This window comes from Triticum aestivum, chromosome 7B (genome assembly GCF_018294505.1).
Source record: "Triticum aestivum cultivar Chinese Spring chromosome 7B, IWGSC CS RefSeq v2.1, whole genome shotgun sequence".
Lineage (NCBI taxonomy): Eukaryota > Viridiplantae > Streptophyta > Magnoliopsida > Poales > Poaceae > Triticum > Triticum aestivum.
The window spans coordinates 187,641,323-187,653,124 of NC_057813.1; the positions used below are offsets into that span (position 1 = coordinate 187,641,323).

An 11,802-nucleotide genomic window follows, 5' to 3' on the forward strand; every position below is an offset into this window, starting at 1 on the left:
ACTGGTGCCCTCCGAAACAACCATGGACCTCCATCCATAATCTTCCTCCAATCTCCTAAATAGTGGCACTGAACAAGAAAAAGATTAGGCCCCTTGACATTGAAAGTGACCCCCTGCGCCGCAGACCACGCATTATGCATCTGTGTTAGAAGTGCCGCATGGCTAAACGGCTTCGTCGTATGCACCCGAAACAGAGCGAGCCAGCGCACATCCTTTACCAGATCCTCCACCTCCGCTGAGAAATCAAGATCCTCCTCCTCTTTCCCATACAGCCTCATGCCAGCGAATTGATCCTCTAAGTCAGCGCAAGCTCCGGGATAGTCGCCGTATTCCTCCTCCGCTCCTTCAGGGTTGTGCTCCCTCGGCTGCTGCCTTTGGTTCTTCCCTTCATCCTCCTTGGTGTTGATACTACTCCCCCTCCCACCCCATCCCTCCGGTACTTCCGATCTGTTCATCCCCGTCTCCCCTAACCCTAACTTCGCCGCCATCTCATCTCCCTTCCCCCCGATCTCCTGTTGAGTAGAATCCGCCATGCACGTAGATGCGCGTGGCGAGGTAGTGGTAGATCCCACCGGCGGCCAGAAAGAACCGGCAATCGTTGAGATTTTACGTGGACTCTAGCGTGAGACGCTAGAGGAGATTTTGGAACCCTAGCGGCGGCGCTAGGGGAATCGGCAGCCTGCCAGTCAGGATATGTCGAGAGATATCAAGCGTATCGGGCCTACCCTCGCGCCGGGCCGTGCAGGATTGAGTTCGGCTTTACGGGCCTTCACGGGTATCGGGGTCAGGACGGCCCAGTTATGTAATTTACCTGGCCGCTGCGGGCCAGTGTCCACCACCACAGCACGGCTCGGTGGAGGATGCTGCGGCGCCGCCTGGGGACGTGGCCATGGCCGGCGGTAAGGCGGGGGCTGTCGCGGCTGGCGCCGCCTGCGCCCGCGGCGGTGGTGCGCGTGGACAGCAACAACGTGGCCCGCCTCGGCGCGCCCAAGCCCGGGCCGAGGCCGCGGCAGCTGCTTTCCCTGCCGCCGTTCCCCGCCGGGGCCGACCCGCTCCCCGGGAGGAAGGTGGCGCCGCGCCACGTGACGGCGGTCAGCTGGGTGAAGCACTGCTTCGCCGACGTGCCGCAGGAGGTCGTGCAGGCGCACTTCAACAAGAGGCAGGTGCGTATTACTACGGGTGCCACGCCTCCGCACTCTATACCGGCCATGTTATCATCTTCGGTCCTATTAATGAAAATATTGCACTATTTTTTTCAGTTAGTGTTAACACATAAGAAGGGGATTGCATCGTTCTCAAATGTGAATGGCTTGTTCAACGTGTAGGCTATTATAGTGGCGAAATGATTTAGCTGCTTTCATGCTTAGGTACCATGATTGATTAATTGTGATGAATTCAGTTAATGATCGCAAGTTTTTCTCCAATGAGCCATTGATTGATTCGCTTTGGTAATATTTTGCTTTAGTTTCTATCATTTCACTACCAGTTTACACCTGCATGTAGGCATTGTTTTCAATCTGACATGAAAAGTGCTGCTATCTGTTATCAGGTTTACACTGAGTGCTCAGATCAGGAGGTTTCAGCAGAGGGCATTTGGTGCCGGAAGCATCATTTGAAGAAGGTATGTAATGAAGAATCCAGGCTGCATTTTCTGGGGTTCTTTTAGTGAAATGTTATTTACTACGTGAGTGAAGTAAATATGCTCAGCAGTTCGTTGCAGATCAAGCATTCTGAAGTGATGGAGCCTGGCATGAGAATTCATCTTCCTGTGTCTGTGGCTGAGGCCGAGATAAAGAAGCGGTATGAGACCATTCCAACTGCCACACTGCATCCCAATAGGGATGAGATTGAGTACCTGAAAAGGCTTGTCATCTACAAGGTAATCTATCATTCTATGCTGTACTCTGATTAGTTTCTTGCATGATTGCTGCCATAACAAATGCTTTTTTGGTGGGCAGTTGTGTAAGCCTCTGACCCTCTGCACAGTAAATTAACTTGTGCATACAGGATTATGATATGTGTAAATCAAGTGTCTATCTACATATTATATTACTTCCACAATACCATAAAAATGCCATTCACAAGTTACTTATTGATATTTCAAAGGTGTCACCTAGGGTTTGGTTATTTAATTTTCCTTATTCAGATTCATCATAGTATGCTGAACTTTCTAAATTATAGGACTCAGCCATACTTGTGCTTAACAAGCCTCCAAAAGTGCCCATGAAGGGGAATTTACCAGTACATAACAGTATGGATGTGCTTGCAGCAGCAGCACTGTCATATGGGAATGAAGAGGGTCCGAAATTGGTTAGATTGTTTCTCTTTATTTTGGGATGCTATGTGTTGTCTTAAGCTCTCTCTGATGATTTTCTTCCTGCGGTTTGTGAGTGCAGGTCCACCGACTGGACAGAGATACTAGTGGTTTGCTGTTGATGGGGAGAACAAGAGAAAGCTTTACCCGGCTGCACTGGCTCTTCACTAGCATCAAATTGGCAAGAACAGCTTCGCAGGTTAACATAAATTCGTGATTTTGGCGACTTGGCAAGTGGGCTTATATCTAAATGATTTTGATTGGACACGCCCTTTTTGCAATAATAGCCCACTGATGTCTTGTATTATTGATGGATCTTGTAGACATGGAATACCGCCTGTGAATCATACGTGCAGAGGTACTGGGCGTTGGTAATTGGGACCCCTACAGAGAGTGAAGGAGTTATATCTGCTCCTCTCACAAAGGTATTACGTCATGTATCTTACTAAGAAAAGTATTTGGTTATTAAGAAATGGAGAATCCTTTAATGTTTTATGTTACTTAAATCATTGAATCATTTAGAAGATCTAGTCATCTTTGCATCTCCAATAGGTGCCCAAAATAGGGCATAAACGCTTTTAGGGCACGAGGGGGCAAAAACGCTGCTCTAAGGATAGGGCGGCTGCAAAATCAGCTGCTGTTGCAAAAAATTTAGGGCAGCAGGGACCAGGCAAGACCACAAGAAAACAGCTGTTTTACATCACTCTGTTGTTTCAACAGGTGCCCTAAAATAGGGCACCCACAAGAAGACAAGCGTGATGTATTTTAGGGCAACTGTTGGAGATGAACATTTTTCGGTGCCCTATAAACCACTTTTTGGTGTTGTAAATTTTACTCCAAGCACATTTTGGTGCCCTAAAATAGGGCACCTATTGGAGATGCTCTTACCACTCTTATCAACCACCACAGTTGGTGCATCCCTGGCTCCTTTCCATGGATTGAACCAAGATGATTCATAGATATGGTCATACTCATATGTAGTAACGATCCATATGTTTAATGGCAAGATTTGTCACATGTCCTAGTTTCTCTCTCACTGAACTAGGTACTTCTTGATGATGGAAAAGCTGAGAGGGTCATTCTGGCGCATCCCTCTGGCATAGATGGTGCACAGGAGGCTGTTACTGAGTATCGAGTGATGGGACCAACCATCAATGGCTGTTCCTGGATTGAGTTGCGCCCATTGACAGGCCGGAAGCATCAGGTAGTCTCACGGTACCTAATTAACTCTTACTGGTGAAACACATTTCTGTAAAATATATGAAGATATTAACATCTTGTATTATGGATACGCCGTACATCCTGTTGCATCATCTTTCGATTTACCCCTTCAACACCTGAATTTTGTTCTGTAATACGGTGAATATATTCACATATCCTTACATATATAATTGAAAATTTTCAACTGAAATCACCAACCTAAACTATGCTGACCCTGCTGCAGCTCAGAGTGCACTGTGCGGAAGCCTTAGGCACTCCCATTGTTGGAGATTACAAATATGGGTGGTTCGTGCACCAAAGGTGGAAGCAGAATCCCCAACCGGATTTTGAGCCGTTTACTGGGGAACCATACAAGCTGAGGCGGCCTGAAGGCTTGGAGGTTCAGAAGGGCAGTGTTCTCTCTAAAGTCCCTTTGCTGCACCTGCATTGCCGGGAGATGGTGGTCCCGAACATCTCAAAGTTCCTGAGTAACACCGGAGAGTGGCATGATAATGGCACCCCATGGTCCGAGGAGAAGCCGAATCTCCTAAGGTTCATCGCGCCGTTGCCCGCGCACATGAAAATTAGCTGGAATATAATGTCTTCCTACCTGGTGTGATGGTTTATCTTAGTTTGAATGATTTTTTATGTCACTCCTCTTAAGTTGCATTTCATGATGTGACCCCTTCAAGATCACTGACATGCAGGGCCCATGCCCACATTTCAGTGACACATGGAGTGGCATATTCTGAAACTCAGAATGAGGGGAGTTACATATAATATTGTTATTTATGTTTTCTTTGGGATTGTCAGGTTGTAGATTTGTAGCAGCTGGCATTTCAGAATCAGCGAACAATTGATGCCACCATTGTAATTTTTTAGGGAGATTATAAATCAAATTTGACACAATCATCTTACAAAGACTCTTCCATAGTTCCATTACATCTATGATTTTGTTTCTAAGCATAACATCATCACTGTACATCGTAGCATCTTTACAAAGACTCGATCGGGCGGTCCAGAGAGGGGGGCATGTTCCCATTATTGTTAATTGGTGACATGCTCACAGTATGTCACTGGATCTCGATCCATGTACTACTACCTTGTTGCACTAGTGTAATAGTGCTGCACTGATGAAGATCAGTAGTTCCAAAAGATTTGGTTTCTCCTGTGCTGCTTCCTCAGGTAGACGCCGAGCAAGTCGTAGTACGTCCATCGCCGCTGCCCGCCGGCCGCCTCTAGCAGCGCCTCGGAGGTGGCGTGGAAGCCGCCCTTGCCGAAGGCCTCGAACACGACGCCGTCCGTGGCCACGACCGGCGGCGCCGTCCAGCCGGCGGAACGCGAAGGAGATGTTGCGCGCGAGCCGGCGCTCCATGTAGGCGTCCACGAAGCAGCCGTGCGTGACAAGGTCCGGCGCGACGCCGTCGCGGCGCATGTGCTCGGCGGTGAAATGGAGGTCCCAGAACATGCACATCTTGGAGAAGGCGGCGGCGCGGATGTTGAAGGTGGTGAGGTCCGGCCGGTACCCGGCGGCGCTCATCTCCAGGAAGGCGCGCTGCAGCGACTTCATCTTGAAGTTGGCCGCGAAGGAGAGGAGGTAGAGGTTCCAGAGCAGGTTGCCGGCGTCCCGGCGGCCGAGGCCGACGCCCCTGACAAACTCGCCGAGCTTGTAGTACTTCCGGTGGGCGATGTACGCTGAAGCGACGGCGCGGATGGCGTCGACGGAGATGAGGAGGCCGGACTTCTTGAGCCGGCCGACCGCCGCCTCCATCTCCGGGACGGTGCCGGAGGCCGCGTAGTGCCGCACGAAGGCGTTGCCGGTGGCGGAGTCGACGCGGGACATCTCCTGCACAGCGTCCTCCATGAGGGCGAGCTCGCCGGTGGCGCCGAGGCAGGAGACGGCGAGCGGGTAGAGGTCCCGCGCCGCGGCGGGGTCGCGCGCGGAGAGCTCCCGCGCGGCGAGGAGGACCTCGTCGTAGCGGCCGACGCGCGCGTACGGCGGGAGGAGGCGGGGCGCCGCGGCAGTCAGGCACGGCGCGGCGGAGCTGAGCAGGAGCTGCGCCCAGATGGACTGAGCCCGCGCGAAGTCGCCGGCCTCCGCGCGGGCGACCATGAGAGCCGCCGCGGCGTCGGCATCCGGCGGGGCGGTTCTTGGACGGAGCACGGCACGCCTCGACGCCGGCGTGCACGCCCGGGCGAGGTCAGTTTGGGAGAGACGGAGCTCACCGCGCGAAGAAGAGGGAGGAGGGAGGCGGACGTGATGAGACGAGGAGGAAGGGACGGCGAGCGGCGCGTGGCGGTGCTCCGGGGGTCGGCGACGAGCGGCCGGGAGAGGACGAACGGTGGAAGGCAGCGAGCGTGGAGGGAAGAGGGAACCCATATCACCTCATCCTTCCATGGAGCCATCGTAAGAAAAAGAGCAATGCCATCGTACGAAAAAATGTGGCTCAATATTTGATCCAAGAGTAATTTTCACAAGAAAAGCTCAAATCCTATTTGTAGCTTAACGCGAATTTCACAGAAATTTCACAACAGGCAGTTCAAATATTAAAGAATCAAGGAAAATCTTCCGTTCCAAACAGGACTCATTGTAATGCTTTGGTAGGTGATGATGAACCCTCTGAAACTGCAATCCTTCAGCCACATTTCATTTCACAGGTGGCTCTGTAGCACTACTAGAGACTAAGTTGTGATGACAAACTGGCAATATTGCCCAGGCATGTCCTCAGCTGCCATTTGTGCTCAGCAGCTGATAATAAACTTAGTCATGGCATTGGCACCTGAGATAATACAGCCGACGGTTCCAGACGATACACAGCCGATGTGTCTCATCAGGCCGTTTGTAAATTTGATACTAGGCAATCTGACGGTGTAGAGCTTGTGTCGGCTGCACATCGGGCATTGCATGTCGTGTGCACATCAATTTCGGATTGCAAACGGCATGGGTTTGTAGAACATCCAACCAAACCACAGATGATTAAAAAAAGAACAGCTTTCTCCCCCAGACCCGACGACAGGCCTCAGGGGATCGGTCAAACAGGAGAGCATTACATTAATCAACCGCAGATTCACATTAAAATACACCCGGTACTCTGTTAAGGAGGGCTACCCAACGAAATCAGACCAGAAAAATGGTCAATAGTACAGCAATGAGAAGAAAAATAAAAACACAATCCCGCGACAAGCACATGAAAAGCTCTCACGACAATAGTACATGAAAATAGAAAAATACGAGAACCGGAGAGGAAGGTCAGGTCAGGCTTGCGGCCAACAAGCTGAGCGCTACAAATGCCTTCCTCCTTTTAACCCTATATACTAGTTGTAGTACATGAGCTGCTGCGCCGACGTCTGGTTCGGGTAGCCGTCATACAGGGCCTGGGAGCCAGCAGCGAGTAGCCCCGCGGATACCTGGCCCGCGAGGCCGTGCTGGCCGGCAATCTGCCCTGCCGCGGCCTGGCTCAATGCAAGCTGCCTCTGATAGGCTAGAAGTTCGGCTGCTGTGAAGCCTTGCGGCACGCCAGCCATTGCTACGGGTTGATAAGAAGCAATCGGGGGCGGCAGCGGCTTAGAAGATGTCCCAGGGGGGGTTGGTTTGTTGCCCCATGAGCACTACAAGATAACACGGAAACAGATGATGAAATTGCATGAACAATTGTGTCAAGAATAAAGAGGGCACAAAGGCAAAACAAATAATTTCTCTGGAGATTACCTTGATTGGCTTGCCGCGAACGACCAATCCGTTGGCCATCTGAATAGCTAATGCTGCTTCACCATGGGTAGTGTACCTTATAAATCCAAACCCTTTTTCCTGTTGAACACGAACTTCCTCAATAGCCCCGACCCCTAAGTTGTAGAAATGGCGGTGAAGCTCATCCCGATTAACCTGACCAGTTAAGCAAAAGGATAAATGAAAGGTCAGCCTATCCTAAAATTTTCAGCTGACAAGAAAAAACCAGAGAAGTAACTTCATAAATGACATGGGAAGGAAACTGCGCTAGCAGAAACTTGTTTTTACTGGTTTACCTCGTGTCCAAGGTTGCCAACGTACACCGTTGTGAAATCAGGGTTGTTCTCTGGATTTTCTTTGCTTCCTGTATCCTGGTTTGCCTCCATTGCTGCAGAAGAAAGATGGACAAAGGCAAAATCAGCAGCCATTTTACTGGCTAAAATCATTATTATTCAAAACATGGCCACGTAATTCCTTTCATAACATTCGTTGAGCTTAACAAGATGTAAAAACAAATCTACCATTAAAGTAAAAACACTCGTCATTATAGACACCTGACCTGCATTACTGGAACCACCATTTGTTAGTACAACTGCGTTATGATTGTCCGTTTCTTGTTTCTCTTCTGCGTTGGTCTTTGTTGCCCAGTTGCACCTTATTTGTCTACTGCCAAGCCATTTACCTGTTGCAAACATTAGTAGAAAATATCAAAATATCAGTAGAAAATAGAAAGAAAAATGTAATCAGCTGTAAGCTCCAGCACTGGCATACCAGTCATTTCAGTTATAGCAGTTTCAGCTTCCTGCGCCAAGAAACAACATAGTATTGGGTGACACACTGATAATAGAGGTAAAACACTAGGGTCTAACTTGAAATTGTAAATGTAGGACTGATCAAAATACCAGTCTCCATTTCTCAAAGAAGTTAGTTATGCTCTAGTGAGTTCAGTTTTTTTTTTTTTTTGACATGCTAGTGGGTTTAGTTGCTACTAAAGGAAGCTTCATCTAGTCATCAAACATCATGTCCATGTTAGACTAAATGCAAAATTGACACTACAGTTTAAATTTTGACTGGGTGATGCAAGGAGACAGGCAAATTTCAAATTTTCAACACCAGAGAAATAATTTGATTAATAGGAAAAAAATGTAACATATAAAAACCGTTTGCTAAACATGAGAACTAAACAAAAAATATAGTACTTTGGCTTTGCAAAATCCATCAGTATCAAATAGCTCAAACACCAGACTATTAGGTAGATATTAAGGTGGGTATTAGACTCACGATCAAAATGGTAAGACTACTGGAAAATGCAAAAGGAGAAATGGTCTTAGTTGTTCATACCTGCTGATTACGGAAGGAGACAAAGCCATAACCTCTGGAGCGTCCAGTTTTATTATCCCACATGACTCGAGCATCACTGATCATAAATGGCAGACATGAACAACTGAAAAGCTGCAGCGAAAGAGTAGTAGAAATAATGGGGAACTAAAAACTTACGAGCAAGAAGGATATGTTGAGAAACAGGCATAAAGAGTTGCATCATTCACTTCAGAACTTAAATCACCAACAAAAATATGGAAATGCCCTGGAATAATTCAAAGGGCACGGTAACCAAACGAGGGTTAATTAGAAAAGGAAAACAAGACACAAGAAGGTTTAAAGTATCTCACCAGATGTATCCTCCCTTTGTGTACTCGCATACGCCCAGTTCACCTTGATTGCTTGACCGTATCTGGCGAAATAATTCAATATGAAAAGCATTAGAAGTTGATCCGGGACTCCAGAATCTTTGTTGCTGAAATTACTTAAATATCAGAACTTACATGTGACGCCCATGAAGGGTCATTATTGCAAGAGCTGCTGACCTCCGATCATAGTAGTCAACAAACCCAAAGGAAGACTGCAGAGAATAAAAGATAATCCTTGTCAAACAGATGAAAAATGACTGACGGCAGTAGGCTTTTTGCCGATTTAGCAACATGTTCAGTAGCATACCAAAAGTAAAATACAAAGGCATTGTGTCTTGATGCAATCACAGAAAAGTAATTATATGTACAAGCCTAGGCAAATTTCCCTACACACACTACAAGGTTAAATTGTACTCCCTCCGATCCGGATTAATTGACGCAGCCTCTATAAAACATTGTATAGAGGTTGTGTCAATTAATTCGAGTTGGAGTGATGAATAAGCATGTTCACAGCAAGTAGGGTACAGGGCAGCAATGGGATAAAACGTTAAAAATGTTGGAATGTCAAGACATCAGCGTTCAGTACAAGAGGTGCATGAACAAAATCCATCAAGGTAATTGTTAGGAGAAATCCCTTTAAAAGCAATAAATTTCCATGTAATTTTGCTAGTATAATTGCACATTAGGGTTGTAGAAGTGCACCTTTTCTTTCCGGATGAGCTTGCATCTTTCCACAGGACCAGAGCCCTGGAAAACTTCAATCAGAAGGCTCTCAGTGACATTAGGGTGTACGTTTCCTACATACCTAGTTGTCACAACATCGTGAATCAAATCAGAGTCAGAAAACAATTGATAAAAAAATCAAGATAGACATCATGCAACCATATTTAATGATGATTTAATAATAACTAAACAATAAAATAAATTAGCAATAAATTCAATGGTAAATTATGCTGATCTAAATTTTACCATGGGTTGTTATGATATTCATTTGAAAATTTCATCTTGGAATTCCACGTTGATTTTAAAATTAAACCACAATTTGCATGACTAAAGGGGGAAAAGGACTATAAGCTAAAAATCATATGGAGGTGAAAACACGAAAGAACACCGAAAGCACTCACACACTGCGACATGTGGATGGATCAAACCCAGGTGGGAGATTGCCATTTGAAACAGGCTCCATCTGCAAAATGTAAAAAATAAAAATAAAAAGAAGATACATGCTGATGCCGAAACTAGTTGAGGAGCAAAGAGAAACAAATAACATATAAAAGATGATAAAATTAAACTCGATGTAATAGGAACAAAATCCCAGTTCTCCAAAGTCGTGTTTTATGCCATTATAATAATGACTCAAATGTTGTGTTACATCCAAGCATCTCTCTCTCACACACACACCCTATGTTTCACCTGTCTGCTAGACCTATGTACTGTGCATATGCAGCATTGATCTCACATCGATGTAACAACCCGTGAGCAACAATCAATGTAATCATGAATAGGCCAATGCAATTGACAAGCTTTATACAGATGGTGACAGCAGTAGCCCTTGCTCTTAAGAGTACAAGAGACACAGAAAGCAATTTTAATTTAAAACATTGTATTCATTGTGTTGCAAAAATCCTGACTCAAAGCAAACAACAATTTTTCAAGGTTCATACCAAGATCGACATGCAATACAGCTATCACACGTGCATACAAATAACCGATGCGAAGCATATCCTGAACAGATAACGAGGCAAGGAGCATATGAAAACAAAAACAAGTCTTGAAAGCTTGTATTGTCCAATTGCATCGCATCTACCCAGCCAATGTGCTTCAAATACCAATAACAATGGAGCAATGGTCCAACCAACCGGAGTACAAGACATGTGCCACCATGCAAATGCAACTCAGATTGAAATAGCAGCTGCTCCATTCCACGGAAGAAACTTCAGCTATCAAGCCAAAAGTCGCTAACGAACAACATACACCTACCCCCAACAACTTCAGAAAAAAGGGGGGGGACGCACCAAGCAAACAACAATCTTCCGCGCTCACAGACAGATCGGCGTGCATTGCTGCGTCCGATTGCACGAGTAAACAAATAGATCAGGAACTGAGGAAATAGAGGGCGACCTGAGTCATGGCCGCGGCGGCGGCGGCAGCGAGGACACCGGACTGATACTGCTGCTGCTGCAGCGCCTGCTGCATCAGGAGGGCCTGCTGCTGTTGCTGCTGCTGCTGCCGGAGCCTCTGCTGCTGCTGCTGTTGCTGCTGGCTCGCGCCGGCGCCATTCATCTCCTCCGACTCCGACCAGATCGAAACACCGGGGGACGGAGGGCCCGCGCGAACCGATCGACGGATCGGCGGATTGGATCCAACGGATCAATAGATTTGGTGGCGAATTTCTCGCGGCGGATCGAGCAGGGGAACGGAGGAAGAGGAGGTGAGATTTTTCCTCGTATTTTCTCTCTCTCGCTCGCTCTCTCTCTCTCCTCTTTTTTCTCCCTCTGTTTTCTCCTCGTCGGACTCCAATGGAGATTAGGGAGGGTGGAGGGGCAGTATGGGGATTTTGCCTATCCAGGGGAAATGACGTGGAGTTTTCTGTGTGGCTCCCCAATCCCATGGCTCAGTGACAGGTGGACCCGATTATCCTGCCTCCAACTGTGCTTGCTAGGATTTGGGTCGGTTTTTCAAATATAAACAGGGATATAATCATATGATAATGGTTGTTGTGCCTGTTTTGCCCAAATATCATGCATAATCTGGGCTCTCTCACATCACATGTTGAACTTCAAAAAAAAAAACCATGTGTTTAGAACTTGAGATTTGTATATAGAACTACCCTGGTTCCTCTCTAGGTTGATCAAATGTGGTGTTATGGGTCC

The 11,802-nt window shown here is 47.1% G+C and overlaps 2 protein-coding genes and 1 pseudogene across 2 annotated transcripts; 1 reads left to right on the top strand and 2 right to left on the bottom strand.

Moving 5' to 3' along the window:
- Positions 1 to 700: 700 nt before the first annotated feature.
- Positions 701 to 4,435, top strand: LOC123159688 (RNA pseudouridine synthase 3, mitochondrial). Its single transcript, XM_044577502.1, has 8 exons — positions 701 to 1,163; positions 1,550 to 1,621; positions 1,721 to 1,879; positions 2,182 to 2,310; positions 2,397 to 2,513; positions 2,638 to 2,739; positions 3,360 to 3,518; positions 3,759 to 4,435. Exons 1-8 carry the CDS (start codon positions 861 to 863, stop codon positions 4,131 to 4,133), a joined length of 1,416 nt encoding a protein of 471 aa, XP_044433437.1. The 5' UTR covers positions 701 to 860; the 3' UTR covers positions 4,134 to 4,435.
- On the bottom strand, positions 4,429 to 6,166 carry LOC123159689 (pentatricopeptide repeat-containing protein At3g42630-like; annotated as a pseudogene).
- Positions 6,167 to 6,542: 376 nt separating this feature from the next.
- LOC123156338 (RNA-binding protein 208) lies at positions 6,543 to 11,448 on the bottom strand. Its single transcript, XM_044574470.1, has 12 exons — positions 11,051 to 11,448; positions 10,054 to 10,115; positions 9,632 to 9,734; positions 9,065 to 9,141; positions 8,912 to 8,973; positions 8,739 to 8,826; positions 8,583 to 8,658; positions 8,013 to 8,043; positions 7,801 to 7,923; positions 7,538 to 7,629; positions 7,224 to 7,397; positions 6,543 to 7,123 (listed from the first exon to the last, which is right to left on the bottom strand). The coding sequence occupies exons 1-12, from the start codon at positions 11,210 to 11,212 to the stop codon at positions 6,830 to 6,832; spliced, it is 1,344 nt and encodes a 447-aa protein (XP_044430405.1). The 5' UTR covers positions 11,213 to 11,448; the 3' UTR covers positions 6,543 to 6,829.
- Positions 11,449 to 11,802: the final 354 nt, after the last annotated feature.

Coding starts and splice junctions, on each gene's coding strand:
- LOC123159688 (XM_044577502.1), top strand. CDS start 861: ATGCTGCGGCGCCGCCTGGGGACGTGGCCATGGCCGGCGGTAAGGCGG. Junction 2,311..2,396: donor ATGAAGAGGGTCCGAAATTG/GTTAGATTGTTT, acceptor TTGTGAGTGCAG/GTCCACCGACTGGACAGAGA. Junction 2,740..3,359: donor TATCTGCTCCTCTCACAAAG/GTATTACGTCAT, acceptor TCACTGAACTAG/GTACTTCTTGATGATGGAAA.
- LOC123156338 (XM_044574470.1), bottom strand. CDS start 11,212: ATGAATGGCGCCGGCGCGAGCCAGCAGCAACAGCAGCAGCAGCAGAGG. Junction 10,116..11,050: donor CCGCCGCGGCCATGACTCAG/GTCGCCCTCTAT, acceptor TACATTTTGCAG/ATGGAGCCTGTTTCAAATGG. Junction 7,924..8,012: donor TGCTATAACTGAAATGACTG/GTATGCCAGTGC, acceptor TGTTTGCAACAG/GTAAATGGCTTGGCAGTAGA.